At 52.1% G+C, this 26,838-nt stretch overlaps 1 protein-coding gene across 6 annotated transcripts in view; it reads left to right on the top strand.

The window, feature by feature from the left end:
- Positions 1–26,838, top strand: part of CUX1 (cut like homeobox 1) — a 362,384-nt gene that overhangs the window by 296,659 nt on the left and 38,887 nt on the right. The window contains exons 18-21 of one of the 6 annotated variants that reach the window (XM_069486408.1): positions 321–1,150; positions 3,033–3,198; positions 3,771–3,827; positions 23,218–23,520. The exons of the other annotated variants lie outside the window; for them this stretch is intronic. Of the exons in view, the coding sequence (XP_069342509.1) occupies positions 321–1,150; positions 3,033–3,198; positions 3,771–3,827; positions 23,218–23,520 (1,356 nt within the window). The remainder of the gene's footprint in view (positions 1–320; positions 1,151–3,032; positions 3,199–3,770; positions 3,828–23,217; positions 23,521–26,838) is intronic. 6 annotated transcript variants of the gene reach the window in all.

Below are 26,838 nucleotides of genomic sequence, written 5' to 3'. Positions count from 1 at the left end.
TTTAAAGTTCTCAGAAGGGAGGCCCAGGAGGGCATGTCGGGGAGCATCTTCACGCTTCCTCTTTGTCACCCTGTCAGTTGGTGGTTGCCAGGGGCCATCGGCCATCCATCGAACAGTAGCAGTAGTCCTGTCCTCACGCCCAGACAAGATGCGTGACTGTTTCCTTGACTGGGGGAGGTGCTGGGAATATAGTGCAGTGCGGTTCTCCCAAGTAACCCACGTTTTGCAGGAGGCCGGGGGAGGAGGCTGGACTGGGAGAAGCGTCCCCAGCTGACGGGGTGGTTCCGCCACAGTCTCACCCCTGTGTTTGCCTCGTGCAGCGGAGCCGGCCCAGCCTTCTTCCGCGTCCAGCAGCGGGAACTCCGACGACGCCATCCGCTCCATCCTGCAGCAAGCCCGCCGCGAGATGGAGGCCCAGCAGGCCGCCCTTGACCCAGCCTTAAAACAAGCGCCGCTGTCCCAGACTGACATCGCCATCCTGACCCCCAAGCTGCTGTCCTCCTCGCCCATGTCGACCGTTCCCAGCTACTCTCCCCTCGCCCTCTCCCTGAAGAAGGCCCCCGCGGCTCCCGAGGCCAGCGCCTCTGCTCTGCCGAACCCCCCGGCCCTCAAAAAGGAGGCCCAGGACACCCCCGGGCTGGACCCCCAGGGAGCGGCCGAGTCTGCACAAGGAGTTCTGAGACACGTGAAAAACGAGGTGGGCCGCAGTGGCGCGTGGAAGGACCACTGGTGGAGCACGGTCCAGCCGGAGAGGAGAAACACGGCCGCCTGTGAGGAAGCCAAGGTCGAAGAAGCCAGCAGCGGGAAGGACAAGGTCAGCAGCGGCCAGCCCCGGCCCGAGCGCAGCCAGCTCCAGGGACCCTCGTCGGCGGAGTACTGGAAGGAGTGGCCCAACGCCGAGTCCCCGTACTCCCAGAGCTCGGAGCTGAGTCTGACCGGAGCCAGCCGTAGCGAGACGCCCCAGAACAGCCCTCTGCCTTCCTCCCCGATCGTGCCCATGTCGAAGCCCACCAAGCCCTCGGTGCCCCCGCTGACCCCTGAGCAGTATGAGGTCTACATGTACCAGGAGGTGGACACCATCGAGCTCACCCGGCAGGTCAAAGAGAAACTGGCCAAGAACGGCATCTGCCAAAGGATCTTCGGGGAGAAGGTAGGGGTTCGATTTGGGTTCTCCCAAATCATTGGGTTCATTGCTTAGGGCCGAGTATCCGTCCTGGAGCATGTGGCCATCACCCATGTTAATTACCCAAGAGCATAAGGTGTCATCCACTCCCCAGCTTCCGGGGAGGCCGGCCAGTGAGTGTTCCCGCTCCCTGATCGCATTTGCTGGACCCATCGCGGCCAGGCTCAGGGCTCGGCCTCTCACCCCTGGGCTGCCCTTTCGACCTCTCAGTCACGCTGGGGGATAGACGGTAAAATCGCCATTTGACAGAGAAGGATGCTAAGGCTCAGGACGTTCACTGCTTGCCCCACACCAGCAGGTACGAAGTCCAAGTCCAGCCTCCACTGCCAAGTGGAGTGAGAGGCACCTCTGCAGACTGTTTTGGCCAAAAACCCTCTGATCTGATCACATAGAGGGGCCGCCACGCAGAGACCCAAAAGGGACTTGCTAGGAAAAGCTCCGTGAAGCGTAACTCAGACGGCCTTGGGTGTCATCTGGCCAGAGGGGTGACGCGACCTGCCTGGGGAACACGCAGCTCAGGGCAGCCCAGGCACGTCTGCCCTTGTTTCCACGTTGGCCTTCCTCGGCTCAGGAAAGTGTGATCTTTCTCGCACGAGCTCCTGACCCTTTCTGTTCTTTGCTGGTAACTGAGACGGACTCTGGATGGTGGGGATTAGCCACGCCTATAAAATCTAAAATAAACACAGTTCCCCGTACGCATCCTTTTCGATTAAGTAAGGGTTTGCTAGGCACAATGGGAGGCACCCTCCTGCTCTGAAAGGCACCTGCCTGAGGGAGCACGTGGCTGGGTCACGGGGGTCCACACAGAGCCGTCCCTCCTCCCCGCACTGTCCTGCCTTCAGCGTTTGCGCTACGCCACGCTCCGAATCCTCACGATATTTGATTGTGAACTCTTTGTCCTGATTTTGCAAAAGGTGATGGGGGTGAATAGAACTGAGGATGAGCATTTAAAGTCCCTTGAAATTTCTAGTTCAGTGTTGTAAAAATATCATTTGAGAACATTTAAATAGACATTTGTGCTCATGCCTTAAATTTAGCAGAGACTTAATAGCGTTGAACTTGTTTGGCCCATGAGTGCAGTTTATTCTGGAACTTGAGAACTTTTCAAAAGAGTGATCGGATGCAGCCCCTAAATATCTCTGGGCTGCATCTGTGTCCCGTGGGGGGTGTTTGTGCCTATACATATGTATGGCCATATGTGAGCGTAAGAAAACTCGGGTGTGTACGCGCAACTTGTCGATCGTCTGCAGCTGAATGTCACTCCCAGACTGCCTGCCCCGTCCCACCAGCTCACCTCTGGGCCCTCACCTGTGAGCAGGATGTGATCACAGGGAGCAAATCTTTCTAAATGCCACCCTGGCTTGGCACCAGCAAAGGAGACTGGCTTCCCACGTCCCCCTGGCACCTACTGCCCCTGCGTCTGGAGGGTTTCTTGGCCCAGCACCTCGGCCTTTCCTGGTGCCACCAGCAAAGAGCAAGGTGCTCCACAGCCTTGTTCCTCAGGCCATCAGGATGACAGTCCTGCAACCTTGGCAGGATTGAGACCCGGGTGCAAGCCCCTCCCCTCCCTGGGAGCTGAAACCCGCAGCCATAGCCCCGGCTCACCCAAAACTCCTCCCATGCCCGGGCCTCAGCCCGCCAGTAATCTTGGAAAGCTTATTTCCCCACCCCAAGCTGTCACCAGCCCCGGGCTGCGGGTCTGTACTCAGACGTCAGCCCTAGAAGCTCTCCTGGGTGTTGTCACCTGTGCCAGGCCTCCACACGGCCGTGTGTGCGTCACTGAAGCATTCTGTGGCATCACGCTGATACCTGGGCACTGACAGCCGTGTGTCTTTGGTTGCCACTCCAGGTGCTGGGCTTGTCCCAGGGCAGCGTCAGTGACATGCTATCCCGGCCGAAGCCATGGAGCAAGCTGACCCAGAAAGGCCGAGAACCCTTCATCCGGATGCAGCTCTGGCTGAACGGCGAGCTGGGCCAGGGTGTCCTGCCCGTTCAAGGGCAGCAGCAAGGGCCAGGTAACGGCAGCCCCGCCTGGGAACGGGGCTGGGGAAGGAAAGAGCTGTGGAGCAGCCGGCCACCACCCTAGAAGTGCCTGGCCACAGCAGCCCCTCCTGGGCCACCGCAGGGAGGGAGGAGGGGACTCTGCTCAGGGAGGTGCCCAGCCACCCTCCGGCGCGGGGAGGAAGACAGCTGCCCGCTTCCTCCACAACCTGTTGCCATGGGACTGACTTTAGTTTTTAGGAGAGAGAAGATTATGCCTGGCTAATTTTATAAGCAGCAGAAAATGAGTTACCAATTAAGAAAATGCTATTTATACATAAATATAGGTAAAAGTCAAGTAGCTAAATCAGGGAGTTGGGAAGGAAAATCAGCCAAAGGCACAGACGTGAAAAGGATCGGGCGCTGGCTTCCGCCTGCCCCCGGCCCGGGGCCTGGCTCTGTCGCAGCGCGCGGTGCAGGCCTGCGGCCCCCGTGCCAGCCCCGCCTGTGAGGAGTGGGGCCTCCCTCAGCCCATGCTGCTCAGTTAGGAGGCTTTAAATCCGGGGCTTCGTTTCCTCCTCTAATCGTTACCCTTCTTTTTCCTCAGTCCTGCACTCTGTGACATCGCTACAGGACCCCCTGCCGCAGGGCTGTGTGAGCTCAGGTAACCAGCTGACTTCTGTTGGTTTTATACGAAATACAAATATATTTTATGTTTTCCTGTCCTCCGGTCCATCCCGGGGAGACTCAGAGGGACAGGGACCCCTCATTCTGGATTTGATGAGCTGAAAATACGGTGTCCTCTTGGCAAACTGGGTCCCTCGAGGTCCCGTTTTCTACTGGAGAGCGCGTGGGCAGCCGTGTGAAGAGGCTCCTATGATGTTTCCTCGCTCGCTCTAGTCCTGCTGCGGCCTGTTGGTTTCCAGGCACGGAGCCTGGTGCAGGGCTGGGGTCTAAGTGAGAGACAGATTCATCGCTCGGGGGCTTATGGTCTGATAGGAAGCGACAGGTACGGGCAGGTGTCGCTCTCCCAGTGGGGTCGTGTCAGGGGGACTCCGGTCCATCTGGGAGGCCTCCAGGCAGGAGGGTGGGGAAGGTCGGAGCCTGAGGCAGGCGCTGGGGGGGGCAGCATGAAGGATGTGGCCAGGAAGGCCCAGGAACAGCTCAGGTGTGAGTGGCTGGTGAGCTGGGGACGCCCAGGAGAGTGGCTGAGGCTGGACATGGAGCCTGGGTGCAGGCTGAGAAGTTCGGGTGCCCCCGGCAGCATTTGAGAGCCCGGAGGTCTTGGTGGCACCTGAGGCCTCCGACTGGACCTGTGCTCTCTGCTGCCAGGCCTCCGCGCCGTGGTGCCTGAACACAGCCTGAGCCCACCGAGGCTGACCCTTGGCCGTGGCTCCTGGGCTCCCTCATACGTTCCCTCATTTCTGTGCCCATCATTATAGCAGAGTTTTTCTCACCCAGCTTTTAGGAGCCGCCAGCATCATGAGCCGTTCCTCTTTTTTCCTTTCTCTATTTTTCTAAACATGTTGCTTAGTCTCCATATCCCATTGATTCATTGAAAACACAAACAAAGCTAAGTGAGGAGCACAAAGCCCGCCAGCTTGCTGGAAGCTTTACGAGGGGAAACATGTGTAGCGCGGGGAACAGCTGGTTGGCAGCGGCGGCGGCTGCTGCAGGAGCCCCCGCCCACGCGCAGATGCAGCCGGAGCGCGGCAGTGGCATCCGAGTTCCCGGTGGAGATCTTTGTATGTTTTCAGTGTTCTGATTTGATGTGGACCAAAGCGGAGGGCAGAAAGCTCTGTCTCACCTGCGCCGCGGGTCTCCTTGGCTAGACATCTAGATGGAGCGAGCGTCCATCTGAAGAAGGATCACTTCATTTCTGGGTTGGCCAATTTAGTTAGCAAGCACCAGAGAACTTGCCCTGCACTGGCTTGCGTTCAAACTACTCCAGGGGAAACAATGGATATAGCTGTTTGTGCTCGAGTTTTGCGGACATTTGCATGAAAAATTAGCCTTGCCTCCTGCCCTCGTGGAAGGTTGGCCTCCCCTAAACCCCCAAGAGTATTTGCTGCCCCATCCGAGGCAGGACTGGACTTGGCAGAAGGAGACTAATGTTTTCTAGATCAAAACCCCTTTTTCCTAAATAAAACAGGAAGTCTCCCTGGAGGCCAGGTCTGTTATGATCCATGCCAGAACCACCTACTTGTCGGAACAAATCCCTAAAGAATGGCTTTTCACTTTTTATTGTAGCAGATCGTCACCACTGTGCTGGAACATTCGTAAGACAGTCACATTTCCAACGCAGGAGAAACACACTGGGCTCCTAAGAGGAATGTCAATGATATTTGTAAAATATCAAATTACTTTATAGAATAAAGTCACTTAAAACTCTTGGGGAGCCTGCAGATGAGAGGAGGGAGAGAGAAACAGGCAGTGAGCCCCGGGAGAAGACCGAACGCGGCAGAACTTGCCAGTGGCATTTAAAAAGAGGCGGCAGGTGGGCCTCTCCCTGCGCACCCCAGCAAGGGAGGAGGTTGAGCGCAGGTCACTTACCCCAAGCTCCTGCGGTCTGTCAGCCGCAGGGAAGCCCCCGGTAGAAGCAATCGTTATGGTGACCTTGGAGGAAAATGGAAAAATATTTCTTATATAATAATAGAATTTAAAAAATTCTGTACGTCATGGTAACAGCTAAGCAAAAATGTTTCTCTGGGCCAGAAAGACTGGAAGGTACTTGTCAAGATAAAAAGCAAGATTATCGTGTGATGGCAAGATTATGGGTGGTAGTTTTCCTTGTTTGAAATGTCTTTATCATCAGATATCTTTTCAAGAGGGTTTCTAAAAATTAAAGTAGCTATGCTTTCAGTATATGGAATTTAGATTAGAAAATTAGAATATTTTCTAAAAGTGAGAAAGGCCCCCACCATCAGGTAAAATTCTTCATTCAGCGCCTTGGCCTAGATTTGATTTTATTTTTTTCTCTTTTATCAGAATAAGTCAGTCAAAGTAACTGTAGGTACTCTCCAGACAATTATCCTAACCCTTGTTTGAGCAGCTGAAAAGATCTGTGGGATAAATCCTTGGGATGCATGACTATAGGAGACTCTGGAATCTTCCCTGACAGTGTCTCTGGGGGGGCTTTCAGCAGTGTTCACCCTGCTGGCAGGGGCAGAAGCCCTCCGTCCCTAAGATTGCCACAGGATTCTGGTTCCTGCTCTCACCATGGCTACCACAGAATCCTTCCCAAGTGGTCCCTAGACCCGGAAAGATGCTCTGTCCTCGGCGGTGGCCCCATCCACTCTCTGCCTGAAGCAGCTCAGCGTGGCAGACCCAGATGGCTGCAGGCAGGTAACTGTACACCTGGCTGGGTTCGTTCCTGAATACTGTGAGAAGCACTCGGTCTCTGAGAATCTGGCCTCTGAGCTGGCCTGGCCTCCCTCCCAGGTGGGCAGGGACTCCGGAAGACTTGCCTTCTGTCCCCTCGGCCAGTTGAGGGCTGCTGTCTCACAGCAGAGGTGATGGGGGCCCAGTGAGGCGGCTCTGTGTGTGGTTGCCATGGCAATCAGGTGCCATGTGCCAGCTGGCCTCCCCAACCTGAGCAGCAAGACGCCGACCCAGGATCCGTCTCCCTCGCTGCAGATGCCTGGCTGCCTCGTCCTGCCCAGCTCTGTCGTCCCCCGGTGCCGCCATTTGCTTTGGGGATTTATAAGTCAAACGTGCTGATCAGTTTTACAATGAGGAGAGAGAAATCGGAATCTCAGTTGCATCATCTTTTTTTTCCTCTTGGTGGCTATAGACACTTCTGAATGTTCCTTTGGGAACGCTGAGGTGACAACCTTGGGCATGAAGGAATCCTGATGCCATTTTGAACCACCAGTGTCACTAGTGACCTGTGGCTTTTTCTTGAAAGCTATGGAGGCCTCAGTAAAGAGTAAGGTGAGCACTAGGTTCCACGCCAGTCATAGAAGTAACTTTTTTTTTAAGAAAAGAGGTTTCTAAAGGACTCATCTTCAAATCAGTTACCTTTTAATGTATTTCCTGATAAGTCTTAATTTTCTACAAGCATTTTTGTGTTGCCTTCTTTAAAAATTCTCAGTGCCTTGGTGGGGGAGGTGAGTGGTTCTAACCAGGGTCATCTTTGATCTAACTGGGACGACTGCATTTGAAGATGCGGTTGCAGGTGGTCCTTGGGGACCGATTCTTGTCTGTCTGTCATTGCCGACATCGTCCATCACTCCCGGCCCCGCACTGCTCTGCCGTCGCAGGGCCCCTGGGGAGGACCGGGCCCGTTAAGACGTGTTTTCTCAGAGTGTGCTCCGCTTGTCGGCTGGCAGGTTTTTTTAAGGGACGCGAACCTTGAGGTACAATGAAGGGGTGTGTGTGTAGGTGGCAGGTACACAGGTGGACATACGTGACCTAGTAGGCCACTGGATCATCTCTTTTTTTCTTTTTCATTCCTTAAAACTCATTTTCTCTTCACACTTCCTTGGGGTGAGTAAGCTTTTTGCCCCTGGAGGGCAGGACAAGGGAAAGGAAAGAGATTATCCTGGATGTGACACGAATCGTACGACGCGGAGAAGGAAGAGAAGAGCCGCCCGGCACCCGCGGCTTGGTGCCTATTTAATATGGGGGCGTTTTTTGCCTGAGCTAAAAAGCTCCTACTTCTCCGCTTTCACGCTGGCTTCGGGTGTGTTGTGGCGAGCTGTCCAAGCAGAAGGGTGGCCTGGTGCCCTCAGATTAACCATAGAATATCCAGCTTTTCCCCAGTGTGGTGCCAGCCTGGAACTGTGGGTTCCAAGCCTTCTCTGCCCATGGAGAGTTCTACGGTGCATGTCGCTGTTCTCAGTCAGCAGAGTGTCAGCTGCCTCTTTGAGAGGACAGCTGCTACGGTCTGTCTCTGACGTGGGTGGTCCGACGGGGCTGTGGGCCTTCCGTGGCCTCACACAGCTGGGAGGTCCCCGTGGCCACAGCCCCCACCGTGGACAGGGCCTCATTCCTTTCTCATTAATGTGCATCATGGCACTTCGCTTAGTGCCCACCAGACAGCCAGGAAACTATGTCCAGGGTTCCAGGGCTTTGAACTCTGTGACAGGATTCAGTGTCCTTGAATAAGCTCCCCTACGTCAGTGACGAAGGTTGGGGTGTGGCGCACTTGGCTAGCGTGTTAGCAGGAAAAGGAGGGGCCGATTGCACCCCCCGAAAATTTCATAGCACTTTCTAAAGCAGGCAGAACTCTTCATTCAGTGCCTTACATGGATTTTATTTTATTTGTTTTCCTTTTTCATTGCAATAAATCAGTGACAGTAACTATTAGTTCTCTTCAAAAAGAATTATTTCAACATTTGCTTGAGTAACTGAGAAGATTTGTATGTAACTGATTTCCAAGCAGCCACAAACAACTGATCAAAAACGAAGAGAAACATAGACTAGAAAGCGCCCTTTCCTGAGCCAGGTGTCTGCCACGCGTCACCTGGCCCGGGATGTCACCCTCTGTGCCACCCCTGACTGTCATTGTGGTTTCTTTCTCTCTTGGTTGTAGACTGCATTGGGACATTTTAGTTTTATCAAGAGTGGCACAGTAAAGGAATTCTCCACTCGGATGTCAGAAAGGCAGGTGTCTGGATTCAGGCCCAGCCTGCCTTCCTGGCAGCTGCCGTCTGGCGTGTGTGGGCTCGTGCTGCAGGGAGACCCCGGCACTGAGGGAGCTGAGGAGGGCAGAGGGGTGAGGGAGCAGGACGCTGCAGGTGGACAGCCCTGTGGGTGCACAGGTTTGGAGACGACGAAGATCGCAGCCTATATGGAGCCTTCCAAAAAGGAGGAAACATTAGAAGCCCCTGATTCGGAGGCCTCTTTCTTTCTAGGAAAGTAGGTGATTCTCTCGGTGTAGAATACTGTTGATATCGCTGCCTTAAGGCTCGCGTAAGAAGAACCGGGCAGACTGGCAGGACGGGACGGGGGCTGCCAGCTCCTTGCAGGTGCCCCACCCCAGCTGTGCTGCCCTCGGGTACTGCACCTGCCCCCTCAGCTCCAAGCACCCTTCCCCGTGCGCTGCGGTTCTCGCCGCTCACATCTGAGGAGCTCACAGGGTGGAGGCCGGGGAGGGTCTTTGGAGTTCAGGGAAGACACCCCCCTCTACGAACCAAGGACAACGGGCCACAAGTTCATGAGCAAGGGAAAGAGCTCTCCTGACCATGGAGCAGGCGGAGTGGGGGCTACGTAGCCCCAGTGCACAAAGAGCAGGGACCACCAGGAACACCCAGAGACGGCCTCAGCTGCTGCCGAGTGCACCCCAGGCAAGCCAGACAGCACAGGAATTGTCTGAGGCCACAGGGTGGGGGCCCGTGGGGGCCAGAGAACCTTCCTAGAGGCCTTAGTTGGAGGACTACAGATAGCCCAGAGCCCACAGGGCAGGGGTGAGGAGGCTTCGGACACAAGGAATGTGAGCCCCAGAGCCAGCCAGGGACCTGGGGGGAGCCCCCAGGGGTGAGGAGGCTCCCCAAGGCCCACCAAGATGGACTCAGGTACGGAAACGGTGCTCTGTGAAGTTACCTCTAAGCAACTTCTGTTCAAAAGATTTCAGCCTTCTCACCTGAGCTCAGGCAGAAAGGGCTGTGCTCGTGCCACCGAGGCAGGCTGTGCAGAGGGAAGGCCAGGCGGGTCTGTGGGTGGCCCCTGAAAGCCACAGGGAAGGGGGACGTGCTGCTTGGAAGTTCTCTCAACGTGTGACTTGTCAGGATCGCTGCCATGACTTCAGTGGAACATCCCATCATCACCACATGGGCCCTGCTCTTTCAGCTCTCCAGCCCTCCACACACTTACGGGATGTGATCCTGAAAACACGGCCCGCCATGGTAATGCAGGGAGGGCCTTTCACTCCTGGGCAGCCCGTCTGTCCCCGCCCAGAGGACTCCACAGCTGCAGGTCCCCAACAGGCATCCTGGGGCAGTCAGCCTCCGAGCACCGCGGCCCCCTTGATGTCTTGTTCCACAGCAACAAACGTCATTGTCCGGTGAGGAAAGTGCCCTACACAGGCTTCCCGCGCCCCCCACGCGTCCTGGAGCCCCAGCTCCTGGCACTGTCGCCCACCGTGCCCTGGGAAAGACCACTCTGGCAAACTCAGCCCCGAGGGTCTCTGTTCCTAGAGCAGGATTTGTCACTGTGCCTCACCAGAGTGTGCAGAAGCAGTAGCCCAGAGTCACAGATTTGTTTGACTTTTTTTAAAAAAAATGATTTGTAGAGTTTTTTTAGTAAGTAAAATGCACCATGGTTACAAAATGCAAGCTTTAAAAGGATTACACTCCTTTTAAGAAATCAGTCACTCCCCCAGGGGCTCCTGTCCCCAGCTTTTCACGCGTCCTTCAGGACAGTCAATGCAGCTAGATGTTTGTTCCACGGATCAGGGCTGTGCAAGACTCCAAGGCCCTGTGCCTTTTTTTTTTTCCCAGCATATTATGGGGTACAAATGTTTAGGTTACGTGTATTGCCTTTGCCCCACCTGAGTCAGAGCTTCAAGCGTGTCCATCCCCCAGACGGTGCGCACTGCACCCATTATGTGTGTATGTTACCATCCCCTCCTCCTGCCTCCCGTGTGCCTTGCTTTTCTCACTTAGCGTGTATCTTGCAGACCTTCCTCCATCGGTACATGAAGAATTTTCCCCTCCTTTTGCAGCTATGGGGAATTCCTGTACCTGGCTGTACCATGTCTTATTTAACCAACCAGTACTGAGAGATATTTGAGATTGATTTTTTTTAACAGTAAAACTTAAGAAACTGCTCTGCAGTGACCACCCCTGAGCCGGTATGCAGCATGGTGGGCTCAGAGCCAGCTGCCAAGGGCCCGTCCTGTCTCTGCCACTTAGTGACTGTGTGGCTTTGTGCAAGTCACTTAACCTCTCTATGCCTCGGTTTCTTCTATAAAATGGGAAAAATAAACTACCTACCTCCTAGGCTGTTGGGAAGTTTAAATATGTTCACGTATAAGAGCTTCTAGAACAGCAAGGCTGGCACAGAGTGAGTGCTATGTAAATGCTTGCTTTTCTGTCGCCACTACTATTATATGTTGTTTTCTGTGTGCACAGAACACTGTAGCATACCAGACACGCACACACCAAACATTAGATGTGTGGCTTTAAAACAGAAGTCCAGTCGCTTGCTGACCTCTTTGGTGGAGATTGTCAAGTGCAGACGTTGCCGGGCGTTGGCGACACCACTGTTCTGCTGAGGGACGACCTGCGTGTGGCTCTCCGGACTCTTGGCTTCTATGAAATGCCATTCCATCTTTGGAAGTTACCTGTCCATCAACCATTCCTTAAAGTTGACACAAAATCTTGAGCTTCAGGAGTAAGACTACAGGTCATCACTCAGGGCTTTGGGGCAAACTAGCACGGAATCAGGCCATCTGGGCTGGAAACAGGTGGCTGTTGGCAAGGGTGAATGATGACACAACTGTTGTCATTGTTTTGGTGGCTCTGCCTGCACCCTCCATCCTGGCGCTCCCTGCCTCCCCTTTTGGAGAAGCCCCGTCAGGCACAGCCAGGCCTATGGACACGTCTCCTCTCTCTCCCCATGAGGCTTTCCTTGGAAAACAGAATTTACAGCACACTGCGCATTCAGTACAGGAGGCTAAAGTAGGTCAGAGGGGCAAGTGAGGACTTCAGTTTCCAGTGGTTCAGTTCCAGAGGAGGAATGAAGAAGCTTAAATGCCTAGAAATCCTCAGGTGATTTTAGAAAGGTACGGGAATAAAATGACGGAACTGATGTGTGTTGGCAGAAGTGTCTGCAGGAGCAAGTGCCAGGGCCCTAAGGTCCTGGTCCCCAGGTCCCTGGAACCACACTCAGAGAAAAGGCAAGGCCACTCTTCAAAACAAGGGACAAAATTGGCTTCAGATTATAAATAGACAAATGTCCAAAAACAGATCCATGACAAAAACAAACAATTGGTAGAAAAACAGACACCTTGGTTACCTTGGGATCTGTCCCGTGTGTTTCACCAGGGACCTAGGCAGGGGAAGCGGAGGGACGATCGACAAGTCAATGGTGGCGCTGGACCTGAGTTTATGAAGTTTGGCCGTGGACAAGTGATAATCCATCTTGCCTAGGACGGAGGGTCCATGCTTCTTGAAACCCCTTCCAGTCTAAATTCAATGAACATATACATATTGGCCTGAGGTCCTTTCCTCGCTGCAGGGCAGCCCCACCATACAGCTGTCGTGGCCTCCCTCGCCAGTGCCCAGCCCCAGCCCCACGCAGACTGGCTCGTGGGCCGTGCTCAGCTGCCCACAAGGAGGAAGGAGGGGAGTCCCTCCTGGCACTGTCCTGCATGGCACAGGAGCCAGCCAGGAGGCTTCCATCACTGGCTTCATCTTGATTTCGTGTTTTGCTCTTCCCTTTGGAACTGGGCTCCTAAATATAGCTGGAGTCTGAATTGGCAGAGGTCGGGTTTGTCCTTTACAGGAAGGCCAAAATTAGTCTGTCATTTGGCACCTAAATAAAGCAGCCAAACTGCCTTTGTACTAGCTTTGCAATTAGGAGGGACTGAAGTTGCAACATTTTATTTGATAAGGAAATGTTTATGGAAGCCAAAGCAGCACCTCTGAACCCAAAGTGCTGAGGAGAGAGGGCACACGGGCCCACAGGGACATTCCCGAGTCATCCTGAGTGAAGGTCGGTTTTGTTTCACATGGTTTAAAATACCTCATGAATTTGGCAAAGAGGATCAATACTCCGCAGAAATAGCACTGAGAGAACAGCAGTGGTTACTCTGATTTTTTGCAGGAAAAGAAAAATCTGTCCAGAGTGCCTGGAGCTGGGTTAGCAGAGGGACTCCCCGGGGGCAGCAGAGAGATGTTCTAATCAATTACCACATCATAACACTGATGTATGATAATTACCGAGTGTTTCTCCTGAGATAGTGCAGCATTTGGCTGGGATGCAGTTCTTTCATGGTCCACTGCCTGATTAATATGCAAATAATAGGCTGATTGCATGATGAATGCAGAAAATGAGTTCTCTGATAACGTGAGCACTGAAGCGGGAAGATGATAAATTACTTTTACTGACTGTCCTACATTAAGTACCCTTTCTCAACAATTTCATCACAAATTAAGTAAAGCAGTGTGGAGAGATTAGGAGGATGTGTAAAATAATGTACCTTAATGGCTTTTCTAATACCGTCTCATATAAGGAGAATGTCACTCGGTCCCACTCAGCGTGGCCCCAGGCCCTCATGGGGCCAGATGAGTTCACTCACCTGCGAGTCGGGCGCAAGGCAGGGAGCAGCCCTCCATGCCACTGGCTGCGGTCAGCCACAGATTCTCGAAGGAACATTCCATCACAGCCCAAACGTCACCACCCGCTCACCAGGCTGCCTGGCAGCATCGTCAAGAAAGGGACAGGCTGCTCTCAGGACAGGCACAGATGGACACTTCCAAGCCTGCTGCCCACCACGCACCTGGGGGAAAGGAGTGTTTCAGAGCTACAAGCCTACGAGACTCAGAAAGAAAACAACATTTAAGACCACCATTTAGCTCCTCCAACTCTCAGAAATCTGGGAAAATTAATTCCACCATCAGAACAGCCGTGTGAGCTGCCTGGTGGAGAGTGTGGCTTGGTGAGGGATGGGCAGGTTTGCCCAAAGCCAGAAATGAACCCTGGAGAAAAAGAGAGGATGCACACACTCACACACGCACGCTCACGCAGTGATTAATCTTTGATTACAGCAAAGCAATTTAACTAGAGGGTTTGTTTTTTCCCATCTCGGTATTATATATTTAGACTGTTTGTATGACATACATTTTCTCTTAATGCACAGGGACGCATTGATAAGTGTTCATACGCACAGCTGGCTCGGTTAATAAGGTTATTGAAGGTAATTTGAAAGCATTATTTCTAAATCAGTGTGGATCTGGAGAAAAGCTGGAGCGGGGCAAGCACTGTGCCCCTGAAGCGGGGCCAACTGTGTCACCCAGTGTCACTTCAGCAGTCTTGCCAGACTGTGAGTTCACTACAAAAATTGAATTGTGATTTAAGCAGGGTTTTTAATTTTTAATATCTCCAAGCTCTGCTTTTGATGTGCATATTTCCTTAAGAGCTTATAAAAGATACACAAGAAAAATGAGCCCTGAGGGAAAGCAGACAACTCCGAGTCCCTGGCAGGGTCCCCTCCCGGCCCACGGGTGGGCTCTAGCCCACCACAGGACCATGTCACCTCTGTGGCTTCCCCTCGTGCGTCTCCAGTCAACACAGGATTTCTAAGGTCGCTTTCCCCAGCGTGGCTTCCCAGCGTGGGGAGAAGGAAAGAGCGTGAAGAACCATCCCAGGTGGGAGGGAGGCCCTGGGTCACACACGGAGGTGGTGTCTCATTAGAAGAACTGAGCGAGTTGACTCCCTGGCAGGGGCAGTGAGCATCTCTTGCTCCCCTGGGCTGTGGCCAGGCCATGGGGAGGACCAACCTGCCTGCAGGGCCAGAGACCGCCCGACCCTGGACCTCGTCCCCCCAGAGCTCCTTCTCGCGGTGAGTGGCCTACCCACCCCAGGGCTCCTGAGCCAGCCTGGCAGACGGCCTTTGGCTCCCCACTCCCACGTGTGCACAGCTCTGTACCTGCTGAGCACCCCGTCTTCAGGCAGGTGTCCCCTCGCGCAGGCCAGCTCCATCTTGCCACAGTGCACATCTGACTGGTCACTCTGCTGTCAGCCTCCCTTGGGTTCAAGTGCCACTTGCTTAGTCCAGAACCCGGCGTGGACGAGTCTTCAGACTCTTCTTTCCCCACTTCCTCTCATGCAGGTGGCCCCCCCCCCCGGGTCCACCCTCGTCCATTCTCGTCCCCAGCTCTGGTGTGGCAGGTGCTGTGAGCACCCACGGCCCCAGGCTCTTTGTTACGGTGATCTATTTACAGAGGTCGGTCTCCCCCGCTTTGGCTGCAAGTTCTGGGAGCACAGGGGCTGCCTTGCTGACATCTGGACCCCCGGGTCCCCTGGGGAACCCCCCAATGCATAGAAAGCCTCCCTATTCCCTGAAAGGCACAGGCCGCATCTTTAAGAGGCTGAGAAATCACGTTTGGGCAGGTAAGATATAAACAGCACAAGTTAAATAACCTTGACTTTATTAAATAGGTTTCCTTTGTTAATAAATAAAGTATTTTGGCTCCTATGTCATTGTAACAGTTACTTAGGCAGAGTTAAGAAAATAAATTGTTCACACACACGCCCGCCCCCCCAGCACCTACTAGGTGCCAGGGACTTTTAGCTCCTCTTGTCTTACTCCAGTCCTGGCAGAGGGCGTGAGAGAGAGAGATCATTGCTCTTCCATTTTATAGAAGAAACTAGTGCCGACAGGGGGACAAGGTGCCACCCAGCCCGCCCCCGGCTCCTGGCCTGACCTTCCCACTCCCAACTGTTTCTCAGGTTACTCCTTTATGCTATTGGGGGGAAAAAAGTGATTTGTTAAGTTTGCTGCTGAGATTTTCAGTGATTTAAGGCAACCTGGGGCTGGGGAGGGCCGTGCTGCTGCTCGATGCCGCCGTGTGGGAGTGGACCTCAGGAGTTGGACCTGCACGCTGCCCGCCGGTGTAGACGCAGGCGCTCACCTTGGAGAGAGGGCCGTTTGCAGTGTGGCCCCTTTGGGTGCGGCTCTGATATTCCCTAGGACGTTGCTGGATTGCGCTCGTTTCCTTCTCGGTAGGAAAACGGCGCAGTAAGTGCGTGCAGGAGGCTCCTGAGTGTCTCTGTGACGTCTATTAAAGTAGCCACCTGCTTTGTGTCAAGCTCCCGCTAATGGGTCAAAATATTAAATACCACTCGTACTCAAGAAAACTCCACGTTTTTATACTGGCCGTGTGTAAGGGTGACACGTGACTAGAGGACTATGGTTGCGCTCCGACAAGGGCTGTATCTGCTGCTCGAGTCAGAGCCAAGGCTCGGGAACCGACAAGCCCGTCGGCACCACCGCCGCCAAGGAAGGACTTGGTGAGAAATTTCGGACCTGGTCGTGCAAGCAGGTCTCATGTCACTGTGTGGTACAGGCCTCACCCACGTGTGATTAAGGTACAAGAGGTCAGATGAGCGTGGCTGTTCACCTTTGAGGCACAGAAGCTCATTCTGTGTAAACAGACTCTCCGGCCGTAACCGCCAGGTGGCAGGTCTCTTCAGAGCACAGGGTGAGCACTCGAGTGAGTCCCCACGTTCAGGGCAGGTTTGGCGTCCACATCAGGATCTGTCCGTCTGAACTCGGCTGGGAAGCGTTCTGGACTGGTGGGGTCACCGTGTTGTGGTTTCTGAAGCTGTCAGCGCCGCAGGCTGCCAAGGCCCTCAGGCCGGGCAGGGTCCTTCCGGGCCACTAGGGCTCCTGCTGGACCTAGGATGTCTGTCGCGCGCACCCAAGAGCTTGCCGCCCATCCTCGCACCCTGCGCCGCTCACCACCGCGCCGAGGCCCCAGCCCTCCCCCGGGCGTCCTCACTCGTTCACACTTCAATGTGCCAGGCCACAACCACCCCCTTCTCCCTGCTAACCTTCTTCCTTTCTCCCGCCTCGCCGTGCCCGTCTGTCTTTATAGGCACTTGGAATTTCCTGGCTTGGCATGGGCTCAAAGCCTAAACTATGGACATAATGAAAAGTGGTGCATCAGACCAGCCGCCAGTTAAATAATGTTTGGGTTCTTGTCAGAATGTCACGGAGTACCCTGTCATTTTGTTTCAGCAACTTGTCCTTCTGAACGTACAGTTCGCCTTATGGCATGCCAGCAGTAAAAATGTCACTTACAATAATTACTTTTTGGTGAAAATGCTTGCTGACTTCCTACCTTCAAGCTGTTTTTTACACAGTGGGGAGATAATAAGAAATGACTTTATCCTGACTGCTCAAATGAACACTAAATGGAATTTGGGTTATTATTACTGCAGATAGAGAGCTGGGTATGGAAATTTAAACAGTGGCTCGGATAAACTGCAGAGAGATTTGTCTCTGAAAATTATGGCGGGTGTGTGTTTCCAATTGGCTTCTATTGAAAACTTAAGGCAGCTGTTGTTTGCCTGCTGTTTTTGGAATATAATATTTTTCATAATCCTTTTAGGTTCCTGAATGCCTTCTGTATCTCAGAGGGCCTCGAGTCACTGTCTCTGCTTTCTGTAACTCGCTAACCAAGCTCCTCTTCTGCAAGATTCAACGCCTCGCAAAAAAATTAATTCACATAGATCACTTTTTAAATGTAACACCTTACTATTGCTGTCAAAACTGGATGGATGGGACTGGGTAGGGGCTTTTCAAATATGCAAATTACCCGTTTTCTATTGTCTCAGTCCTGCAAGCTGCAGACTCCTTGAAAGCAAGGTTTTGTCTAATTTCTCCGTTATCCCAAGGCCTAGCAGAGTACATGACAGAGTAGATGCTTTAAAAATGTGCGAGTGAGTGAATGAATGAAGGCGGGCTGTGATCCAGAACCCCGTGGGTGTGGGCAGGTGGCAGGACATATAGAAGCATCGAGCCTTTCCACTCCTGACCTGCTTCCGATCCGTGTTCCACCCATGTGACTTTGGCCAAGCCGAGTTGCCTGTCTGAGCCTCGGTTTCCTCGCTGGAGAATGTGGGGCGTGTTTCCACCGCAGGGCCGTTAGGAGCGAATGAAACCACGTGTGAACGCCCTCGGCACACTGCCCCACTCACACTTGGTGTGAAATGTGCTCTGGTTCCCTTCCCTGATCCCACGGGGGGATTGGCTCTTTCGTGACTCGTGGTTGTGTTTTTGAGATTGGCGTGTGCTGACAGGTAGATGGTACAGAAGCCGTGTCCTGGAAGGCAGGCCCCGTCACTCCCACCTCTAGCAGACACTCGGGGTGCAGGGTGCGGGCCCCACTGACTGTACGGAGGGCTGTCTAGAGCTGGACCGTCCAGCCGTTGCACTGGATCTTCTCAAATGCGGGAAGTGACTGTCTATTTCACATTGGGAGGTGGCCGTGAGGGTTGAATTTATTCCTCCTGTACACTTCGCTCGGTGCCTGCACACAGTAAGGGCACGATGAATGTCAGCCTAAACACTGGCTGCTCTTACGAACGGCAAGGTAGTGGGCCTTCTTCCCATGGTCTTCCTCCTCGCCCCATGATGCCCTGCTGCCACGTGCCCCTCCTTGAGCGGCTCACCAGGCACCCGCCACCCAGGCCTCTCCCCTTCCTCTGCCCACTCGTGCCTCTCCTAAACTGCTCTTGAACCTGCAACTCTCTCCACACCTGCCTCCCACCCTTCCAGCCCTCCAGCTCTCACCACCCTGCTGTGTGTTCTCAAGCTCCTTCTCTGTGCAACAGTGAACTCACTTATTTTCCTACTGTTTAGTATTAGGTCAACACTATTTCAAACATAAAGAAAACTCTAGAATAATGTAGTAAACACATACCTACCCATCACCCAACTTTAGCATTAACTTTTGGTCATACATAATTTAATCCTATGTTTTTAAAAGAAATAAGACATTAAAGATAGAGTTGAAGCCCCCTCCCTAACTTTATTCTTCCTAGGAGTAGACTGCTGTCTACTTTGGATTTGCGTTTTATCATTCACGTGCGTGGTGACATGCCCTCACTACTCACCTCAGTAGCCACACGCCGTACGCAGTGCATGCAAGCTTTCACGCTTTATGCAAATGTCATGCTGTTTCTGGTCTGCATCTTGCTTTGGGGACTCCTCATTAGACCTCTGATGTGGACACGTGTGGCTGCGGTTCTTACATTCTCTCTGCTGTCCGTAGCATAGCAGCGTACCGTGTGAGCGTGCCACAGTTTAGATACCTCGTCTCCTGGTGATGGACACTGTTCTCAGTTTTTTGCTATTTCAGACAAGACCTCAATAAATTCTCCGTGCCCACTTTGAGTCTGCAAAAGAGAAGCAGTGCCAGGTGCAGGGCAGCCCCATCTTGGAGCAGACCTTTCCCTGGCTCCCATTGCACTGGGATTAAAACACAGACACCAGACACGGCCAATTCCAAGGCCCTGACCACCCAGCCACTGGGGCCTCTCTCACCACACTGAGTTCCATTCGTGCCTCAGACCCACCAGCTATCCCAGGTTTGGTAACTCCAAAACATCTGGAACAATCTACCTCCCTTTTCACCATTCCTACCCCACTTAACTCACCTGGCTAATTCCTGTTCATGCCTGAAATGTCCCCCTTCCAGGACATCTCTCTCATCCCTAGGCAGATGTCCCTGCGCCCCCGCTGTGTACCCCCATCTGTCTCCCACCAGAATATCCATCAGCCTGTAGGTATTTGCTGTTTCATAGCTGTCTTCCCTGCTAGCGGTGAGCTCCAGGGGCAGGGCCACCTCTGATCTGTTCTGTGCCATGTTCCCACTGGCCTAATGACATGGCCTTCATTCATTCTTTCCACCAGCACTGTTTTCCTAAGCACGTTTTTACTAAAGTATAATTTACATGTAGTAAAATTCACTCTTCACTTAGAACTGTTCTATGAGTCTTCCCAGTCAAGATATAGAATAATTCCATCGTCCCCCAACGATTCCCTCATGTCCCTTCGTAGTCACTTCTGCGCCCACCCGCCCCTTAGCAACCCCTGGTCTGTTTTCTGTCCCTATAGTTTTACCTCTTCTGGACTGTCATCCAAATGCCTCACACAGGATGCAGCCCTTTGAGTCGCACCAGTGTCCCCCTCATGTGCTGGGCACTGTGGAAGAGCGAGCCGTCAGTCCCAAGGTGTACGTTGCATGTAGGCCTTTAGACAAACAAACACATTAACATACAATTTAGTAACTACTCTTAAAAAAAAAAAAAAAAAAAACCATAAAATTCAGATTGTGTTTACTTAGCCCCAGCTACGTGGCAGCTTCCTTCCTCACAACAACCCTGTCTGCAGTTTGCAGATGAGGTCACCAGGGTGTTCTAAGAAGTCAAGAATCATATTCAAGTTAACACAGCTGGCTAGCACAGCGAGCCCCTGTCCCCAAGTTCAGTACCTTCATGCCATGCTCAGGACTCCTTTTTTTTTTTAATTATTATTTTTAATTACATAGAATGGAGCAAAGCCTTGTTCTTTGAAAGAGTATTATTTTAATCAGAGAGCTCCATTTGCTAATTTTTGGAAAAGAAAAAGCAATGTTTCGGCCGGGCGCGGTGGCTTACGCCTGTAATCCTAGCACTCTGGGAGGCCGAGGTGGGCGGATCGTTTGAGCTCAGGAGTTCGAGACCAGCCTGAGCAAGAGCGAGACCCCACCTCTACTAAAAATAGAAAGAAATTATATGGACAGCTAAAAATATATATAGAAAAAATTAGCCGGGCATGGTGGCGCATGCCTGTAGTCCCAGCTACTCGGGAGGCTGAGGCAGGAGGATCGCTTGAGCTCAGGAGTTTGAGGTTGCTGTGAGCTAGGCTGACGCCACGGCACTCACTCTAGCCTGGGCAACAGAGTGAGACTCTGTCTCAAAAAAAAAAAAAAAAAAGCAATGTTTCTTCTCTGTTGACCACCTTTCTCGTTCTGTCAAGACAATGAGTCATATGGGCAACGAACTGTGCCCCCTGCACTGACGGCACCCCCACCCTGGCCACCCCGACAGGGCTGCTGTGCTAACGGGCTGGGTTTTGTCGTGCTGGCCATGCCACTGGGGCTGCGGTGCTTCCTGGAAATAGCTGTCTAAGGAATGACTTTCTTTCTAACACGATGTTCTGAGCGTGTGGATTCATGGTGTCTCCACCGGGTCCATTTGCTGTTGCGTCTGGCCATGCCTGTCCAAAAAACGTGGGCCCGATCCTGCTTTCTGAGACCCGAGACCACAGACATCGACCTGTGCACGCATGTGTCTGCTGGTGAGGACATCGTCTCCAGGAAGAGCGCTCGGCTTCCAGCTGTTCTCTGCATTTCAGACTCAGGCTGAGAGTGGAGAAGCAGATACCAGGCAGCTCCAGCAACCTGCTGCAGTGTGTCACTTCCACACGCCTGTACGTTTCGGGGCCCGGACAAGGTTTTGCTCTCAGCGGTTCTGCCTTTGTCTGTAGTCAGGGTCGGCAACACAGAGGGACGCTGGTAATGGGTGGTGAGCGCCTCTGTTTAGTTCTCGCGGGGGTTCATCGTGGCAAAAATACATGTGAGTGGCTCACGGAGGATGCCTGGAAGACAGAACTGCACGGCCGCTCGGTTCCTGGGCGAGATCTGCCTCCACCGACACCCAGAACAAAACAGGGAGGCGCTCCGGCAGCCCGCGCCGCGTGGTTTATTAGCCAGGCAGCCATGATTTTGACCTTGCTGTGGGTTAAAGGACACAAACCTGAGAAGGAATCTGTTTATCATGTGGGGAATTCATGCCATCCTTGACAGTATACAGTGAGCAAGATGGATGATCTGCCAAATCGGTCCCTCGCATGGGTGAATCAGGGCGAATTTACAGTACAATCCTTTTGCTGCTTCGGATACAAAAATAACATTTGCTGGGTTTTATATCCAGTTGTATGGTGACCTGGGGGTGAGCAGAGAGAAGAAATCCGATTTGTAGGATTCATATTGCCTTAAAGATTTATATAGACCACTTCTGCCTTTTATGTCTGTCTCTTTTACATCTTTCACAAACCAGTTTGAGTTCTTTTTTTTTTTTTTAACCTGATTTCCTAGGTTGAGGACACAGCTTTATGTGATGGTGGAAATCTGTACCAGTTCAGGACAATAAACAGGTTTATCACTTGAAGTGCTGTTATTTTATTTGGGGTTTTGCTCTTTCTGGGTATTAATACAAGCTACTCCTCATATTTGGAATACATTGCCAATAGATTGTTATCCTGGATATAAAATGTTACATGGTAAATTGATATTAAGTTCCTAGTCGGTGTTACATTTACTTTATAGTCAGGTAACTAGTATTTTGGGGTACCTGCTACATGTGCTAACATTGACTGAGTGACCCCTGCTAGGGAGAAGTGGCAAGAGGAAGACCCTGCCCTGCCCTCTGTGACATGCATGACGTGGCACTGTGGGGTCTTACCATATGTCGGCCTCGGTGGGATGGGGGAGAGATTGTGCCAAGACCCTGAGCTGGACCAAAGGCAGATTTTGCCTTGTGGGGAGGACCTCGGTACTAAGTCACTTCACATTTTACTCCTGGACAGTCTTACTCTGTATCTAGACATTTGAAAATGGCCAAAGTCTTTATTTCAGATGTCTCCAAACTGGGATCAAGGCTTTCTTGTCAGGTTTTATGGGTGCTGCTAGCAGAGGGGCCAGAAGGGACTCAGCAATGGAGCACGGGGTGGCATTTCCCACTGGGCACCTGCAGTGACACCAGTCAGGCAAAGGCCCTTCTTAAGAAAGAGAGTGTGGACCCTGTGTGTCCACATTAACCCAGTTGCTTCCGGTGTTGGTTACAGTGTGGTGTAGACAAAGAGCTTGGTTTTCAGAAGCAAGCAGTTCAGCGCAGAACTCTAAAAATGGATGAGCCGAGAGTAGAGGAGGTGCTCCGCCTCTGGTTCCCTCCATCCTCTAGAGTTGGGTGCTGTGGAGCCCTCTGGGAGTCACAGTAAAAACCAACCCGGGATCCTAGGACCCAGAACTGGGCCAGCATGGGGCCAGCAGCTGGGGCCTTAGGGTTCCCTTTAAAGGTCTTCGTAACTGCAGTGACCACACATCGTGGGCAGCCCTCATTTAAAATAACCTGTCCATTCTTTTTGTTCTGGAAAATATGGACAAAATAACAGCCTAAGTTATAATCTAGCCAAGGTACTCCTGAATTAGAGAATTACAGGGTTTCATTAGGAGAAATCATGACAGTGATAACACATGATTAATATGACAGATATTTTTTAGCAGAATGCCCCTATATTAAGCCTTCAGAAACCTCTCATTTAAACCCCTAGTTTTTCTTCTATTGATGTTATTTTTGTTTTTTAATACAGAAAATTAGAGGTTACTCTCAGTCAAAAAACTATGGAACAATTCATTAAGATCCATAGAATAAATACCATACTGTATACTCCTTGTACAGAGTGTTTAATTAGTATTTCCTAGATGAGGAGAGTCGATGTACATGGTGCAAGACAACTATTTTCAGGCACGGTTTTCCATGTGCTCTAATTACAGAAAGCACTCCAAAGACCTCCGCCAGCTGCAGCCCTGCCCCCGAGTCCCCGATGAGCTCCAGCGAGTCAGTGAAGAGTCTGACCGAGCTGGTCCAGCAGCCCTGTCCCCCCATCGACACCAGTAAGGATGGGAAGCCGCCAGAACCCAGCGACCCGCCGGCACCAGACTCCCAGCCCGCAACCCCGCTGCCTCTCTCGGGACACTCGGCCCTCAGCATCCAAGAATTGGTAGCCATGTCTCCAGAGCTGGACACTTATGGCATCACCAAGAGGGTCAAGGAGGTGCTGACGGACAACAACCTCGGTAGGTGCTTGTCTCAAATGCCAAGTCGGAAGGCGGCAGGTTGCTCCCTGTTTGAGTTCTCACGAACAGCAGGCAAAGGGCCTTGGGCTGAGCCAGCCAAAGGGTTTAAACTTCCATAAGCTGCCACTAAGAACACGAGACGTCCCATAGCCGGGAACACTGAGGGGCCCATGAGGTGCTCGGATTCTGCGGTCAGCCCTGTGCCTCCCCCACTGGGCCCTCACTGAGACCCCTGGGAAGGTGTGCGTGCAGGTCAGGGCAGACTCGGGCGAGCCCCTCAGACTGTCGTTACTGAGACATGCCCAGGAGAGTCCCAGATCCCTGGTAGGCACCAGAGCTGGGCAAGATCAACATCAGCCCAACAGCAAACGGATGGCTCAGTGCGAGAGCCTTTGTCTGTGACGCCAGGCAAGCCACTTCTACTCTGATCCCCTCAGCCAAACTAGAACAAAAATGCCCACCGTAGGGTCGTGGGTAGCAGCAATTCCCAGCACCGTGCCTGGCAGCTAAATATAATCTATTATTGTTGCTGTCCCACTGCCCACCAAGGCCACCTCCATTCTGCTTCCCCTCCACTGGGATGGGCAGCCCTAGGGCACCAAGTTCGTCACCCCTGCCCCTGTGCGTCAGACCCAAGGTGGCTCTCTGAGGGCTGTGTCACTGCTGGTCAGTAGCTGTGGCTGTAAGAATATTAGGGTGTTTTATCATTTTAAACCACTGTGCTCCTGTGCTGTGAAATCGACCAGGCAGAGTTCTCCTGGTTTAAGCACATAGAGAATGGAAGCAGCCACTCCCCAAAGCCCTGTGACCTTCTCATTTCCCAGGTGTGAAAGTCAGGTAAAGGAGCAACAGGCTCCTCTGCAGAGCATGCTAAGACAGCCCCGAAGAGTGGTTGAAATTTGTCCATCGCCTTCAGGAGGGGCCTTGTGTGCCTTGTTTCGAGAAGAGGGGAGGGGAGAGGAGAAGGGAGCAACTGAGTTCCAGTAAAGTTTGCCAGTGACCCGACAGCCTAGGGGTTGGACCAGCTTGTCTCATTGAGGCTTCTAACTCACTCTCTGGACAATGCATTGTACAAAACAGAACAAGAGAAAAAGTAATATCAACTGAGAACATTTGTAATGAAGTTAATTCATAAAAACAAAACCGTAGCTGTTGATTTTTAAAAACAGCTCAGTCCCATATGTTCATCAATTATTGACATGTGCAGGGATTCCTAGACTTGAGGCATCCCTGCTTTACAGTCTTGTCACAAGTCCAAGGAAGCAGGCCGGATACATTATTGCTGCCCACTCCATTATAGCAAGTGCCATTTCATGTAAATGTTGAAAATCAGCCAAAGAAAATTCTCATTTTAAATACTGATAAGTTGCAAGATTGCACTTAAGAGATTATGAACAGTGAAATCGCATCCTTGGCTTTACCGTGCATGTCTCCACTGTTGCTGGAGATGGTTTTGCTGGGTGAGGGTCTGTAGCTTTCTTCAGGTTCTCAAATAGGTCTGTAACCGAAAAACAATTGAGAGCCACAGCTAGGAATACACATAAATTTCCAGTAATAATCACTTGATTTTTTTCCCCCCATACAACTGGGATTGTAGCAAGTAATAGTAACTAGCTGTTCATATATGTTGCTTTCCTGAGCACAAGGAGCTCCTTGGACTAAAAAGAGATTAGATGGCCGGGCGCGGTGGCTCACGCCTGTAATCCTAGCACTCTGGGAGGCCGAGGCGGGTGGATTGCTCAAGGTCAGGAGTTCGAGACCAGCCTGAGCGAGACCCCGTCTCTACTAAAAATAGAACGACATTATATGGACAACTAAAAATCTATATAGAAAAAATTAGCCGGGCATGGTGGCTCATGCCTGTAGTCCCAGCTACTTGGGAGGCTGAGGCAGTAGGATCGCTTAAGCCGAGGAGTCTGAGGTTGCTGTGAGCTAAGCTGACGCCACGGCACTCACTCTAGCCTGGGCAACAAAGTGAGACTCTGTCTCAACAAAAAAAAAAAAAAAAAAAAAAAAGAGATTAGTTTGCCAGGTTGGAATTAAGTAAAATTTATTTAAAACAACCACAACAGAAAACCAGTATGGACTTGGGTCACTTACAGGCTAAACTAAGTGTTTGGAAAGCAGGGAAACCACAGGTTTACAAAATCGGTAAATTTATCTTTAAGTTAAAATGACTGATACAAAAAAAATTAATTTCTCAAATCTGAAGCTTTACACGCAGTAAACTTTTACTTGGAGGCCTGCTTTTTATAAGGCAGTTATGTCATGTCCTTCTGCAACTTCCCTGGGAACACAGGCGGGGGGTTTCCGTGTCACCAATGGCACACGTGAGCCAGGGAACAGGCCAGTCCACTGGTCCCCCTGCCACTGTGGGGGCGAGGTGCTCCCCAGCCGGGGTTTCCATGTTCTGTGCGCTTTGTGGGACCAAACGCTGGCCTCTCTGATCCCAACCTCTGTTTCCACCTAGTAAGTCCTGCTTATTCTAGCTTGTTCTCCCGTCAGGTCAGTCAGGTTATAACTGAGTCTAATTTGTATCTTTAAACGTGGCGGCCCTCTTAACTGGCAGCTGAATGGCTCTCGGGGAAGTGAACCTTTCTTTTTAAGCCCCTGACAAACATGGCCAACTTCGTGCTGCTGTGCTCTCCAGCGCGAAATGCCCTCTGGTCAGCCTGTGAAGCCGGCTGCCCCCCCTGCCTGGGAGAAGAAAAGCTTATCAGGGAAGGGGTTTTGATCCACTTTGAGCCACATTTAGCAAAGGCAGCTTAGACTGCAGGAGCAGATGAAAAATCTTCTGGGGGGTGATGTGGCCCCAGGCCTCTGAAGCTTGCAGCACGCGAATTGGCAGTGGCCTGCCTTTCAAAAACACAGAGCTGAGGGGCGCCCTCTCCTCCTCCTTCCTGCTGTGACCCTGGGTCAAGTGCCCTGTTTTCTCAGCAAGACCTGATGACCTTGCTAATTGTGAAAGGAGATGCAGACAGCCCCCTGGTTCGCGGTTGTACAAGAAAGGTCTCCCATTGCTACTTGGCCTCCGGAGCTTGGGTTTAGGGATTTTACGGCCTCTGAGAAATGCTACAAGTGTATCCAGGTCTCGGTTCACCCAAAGCCTAAAGGCTTTGGAGAGAAACATGGTTTGTTGTGTATAAGCAGCATGCAAGAGCAGTACCAGCTCCCTTGCCAGTGAAATTTGGTAGAAGTCTGGTTGAAGGACTGTTTGTGCCCAGTGCTTGCTCTAAGCCAGGACCCAGCTAGCCTGACTCTGGGCCTTTAAACTCCTGTGTCTGATTTTAACCTTGACATTCTTGTATCAGATCCCTG

Source organism: Eulemur rufifrons, chromosome 14 (genome assembly GCF_041146395.1).
Source record: "Eulemur rufifrons isolate Redbay chromosome 14, OSU_ERuf_1, whole genome shotgun sequence".
Lineage (NCBI taxonomy): Eukaryota > Metazoa > Chordata > Mammalia > Primates > Lemuridae > Eulemur > Eulemur rufifrons.
Note: the sequence above shows the minus strand (reverse complement) of the source record. Positions and strands in the feature narration are given on the sequence as shown.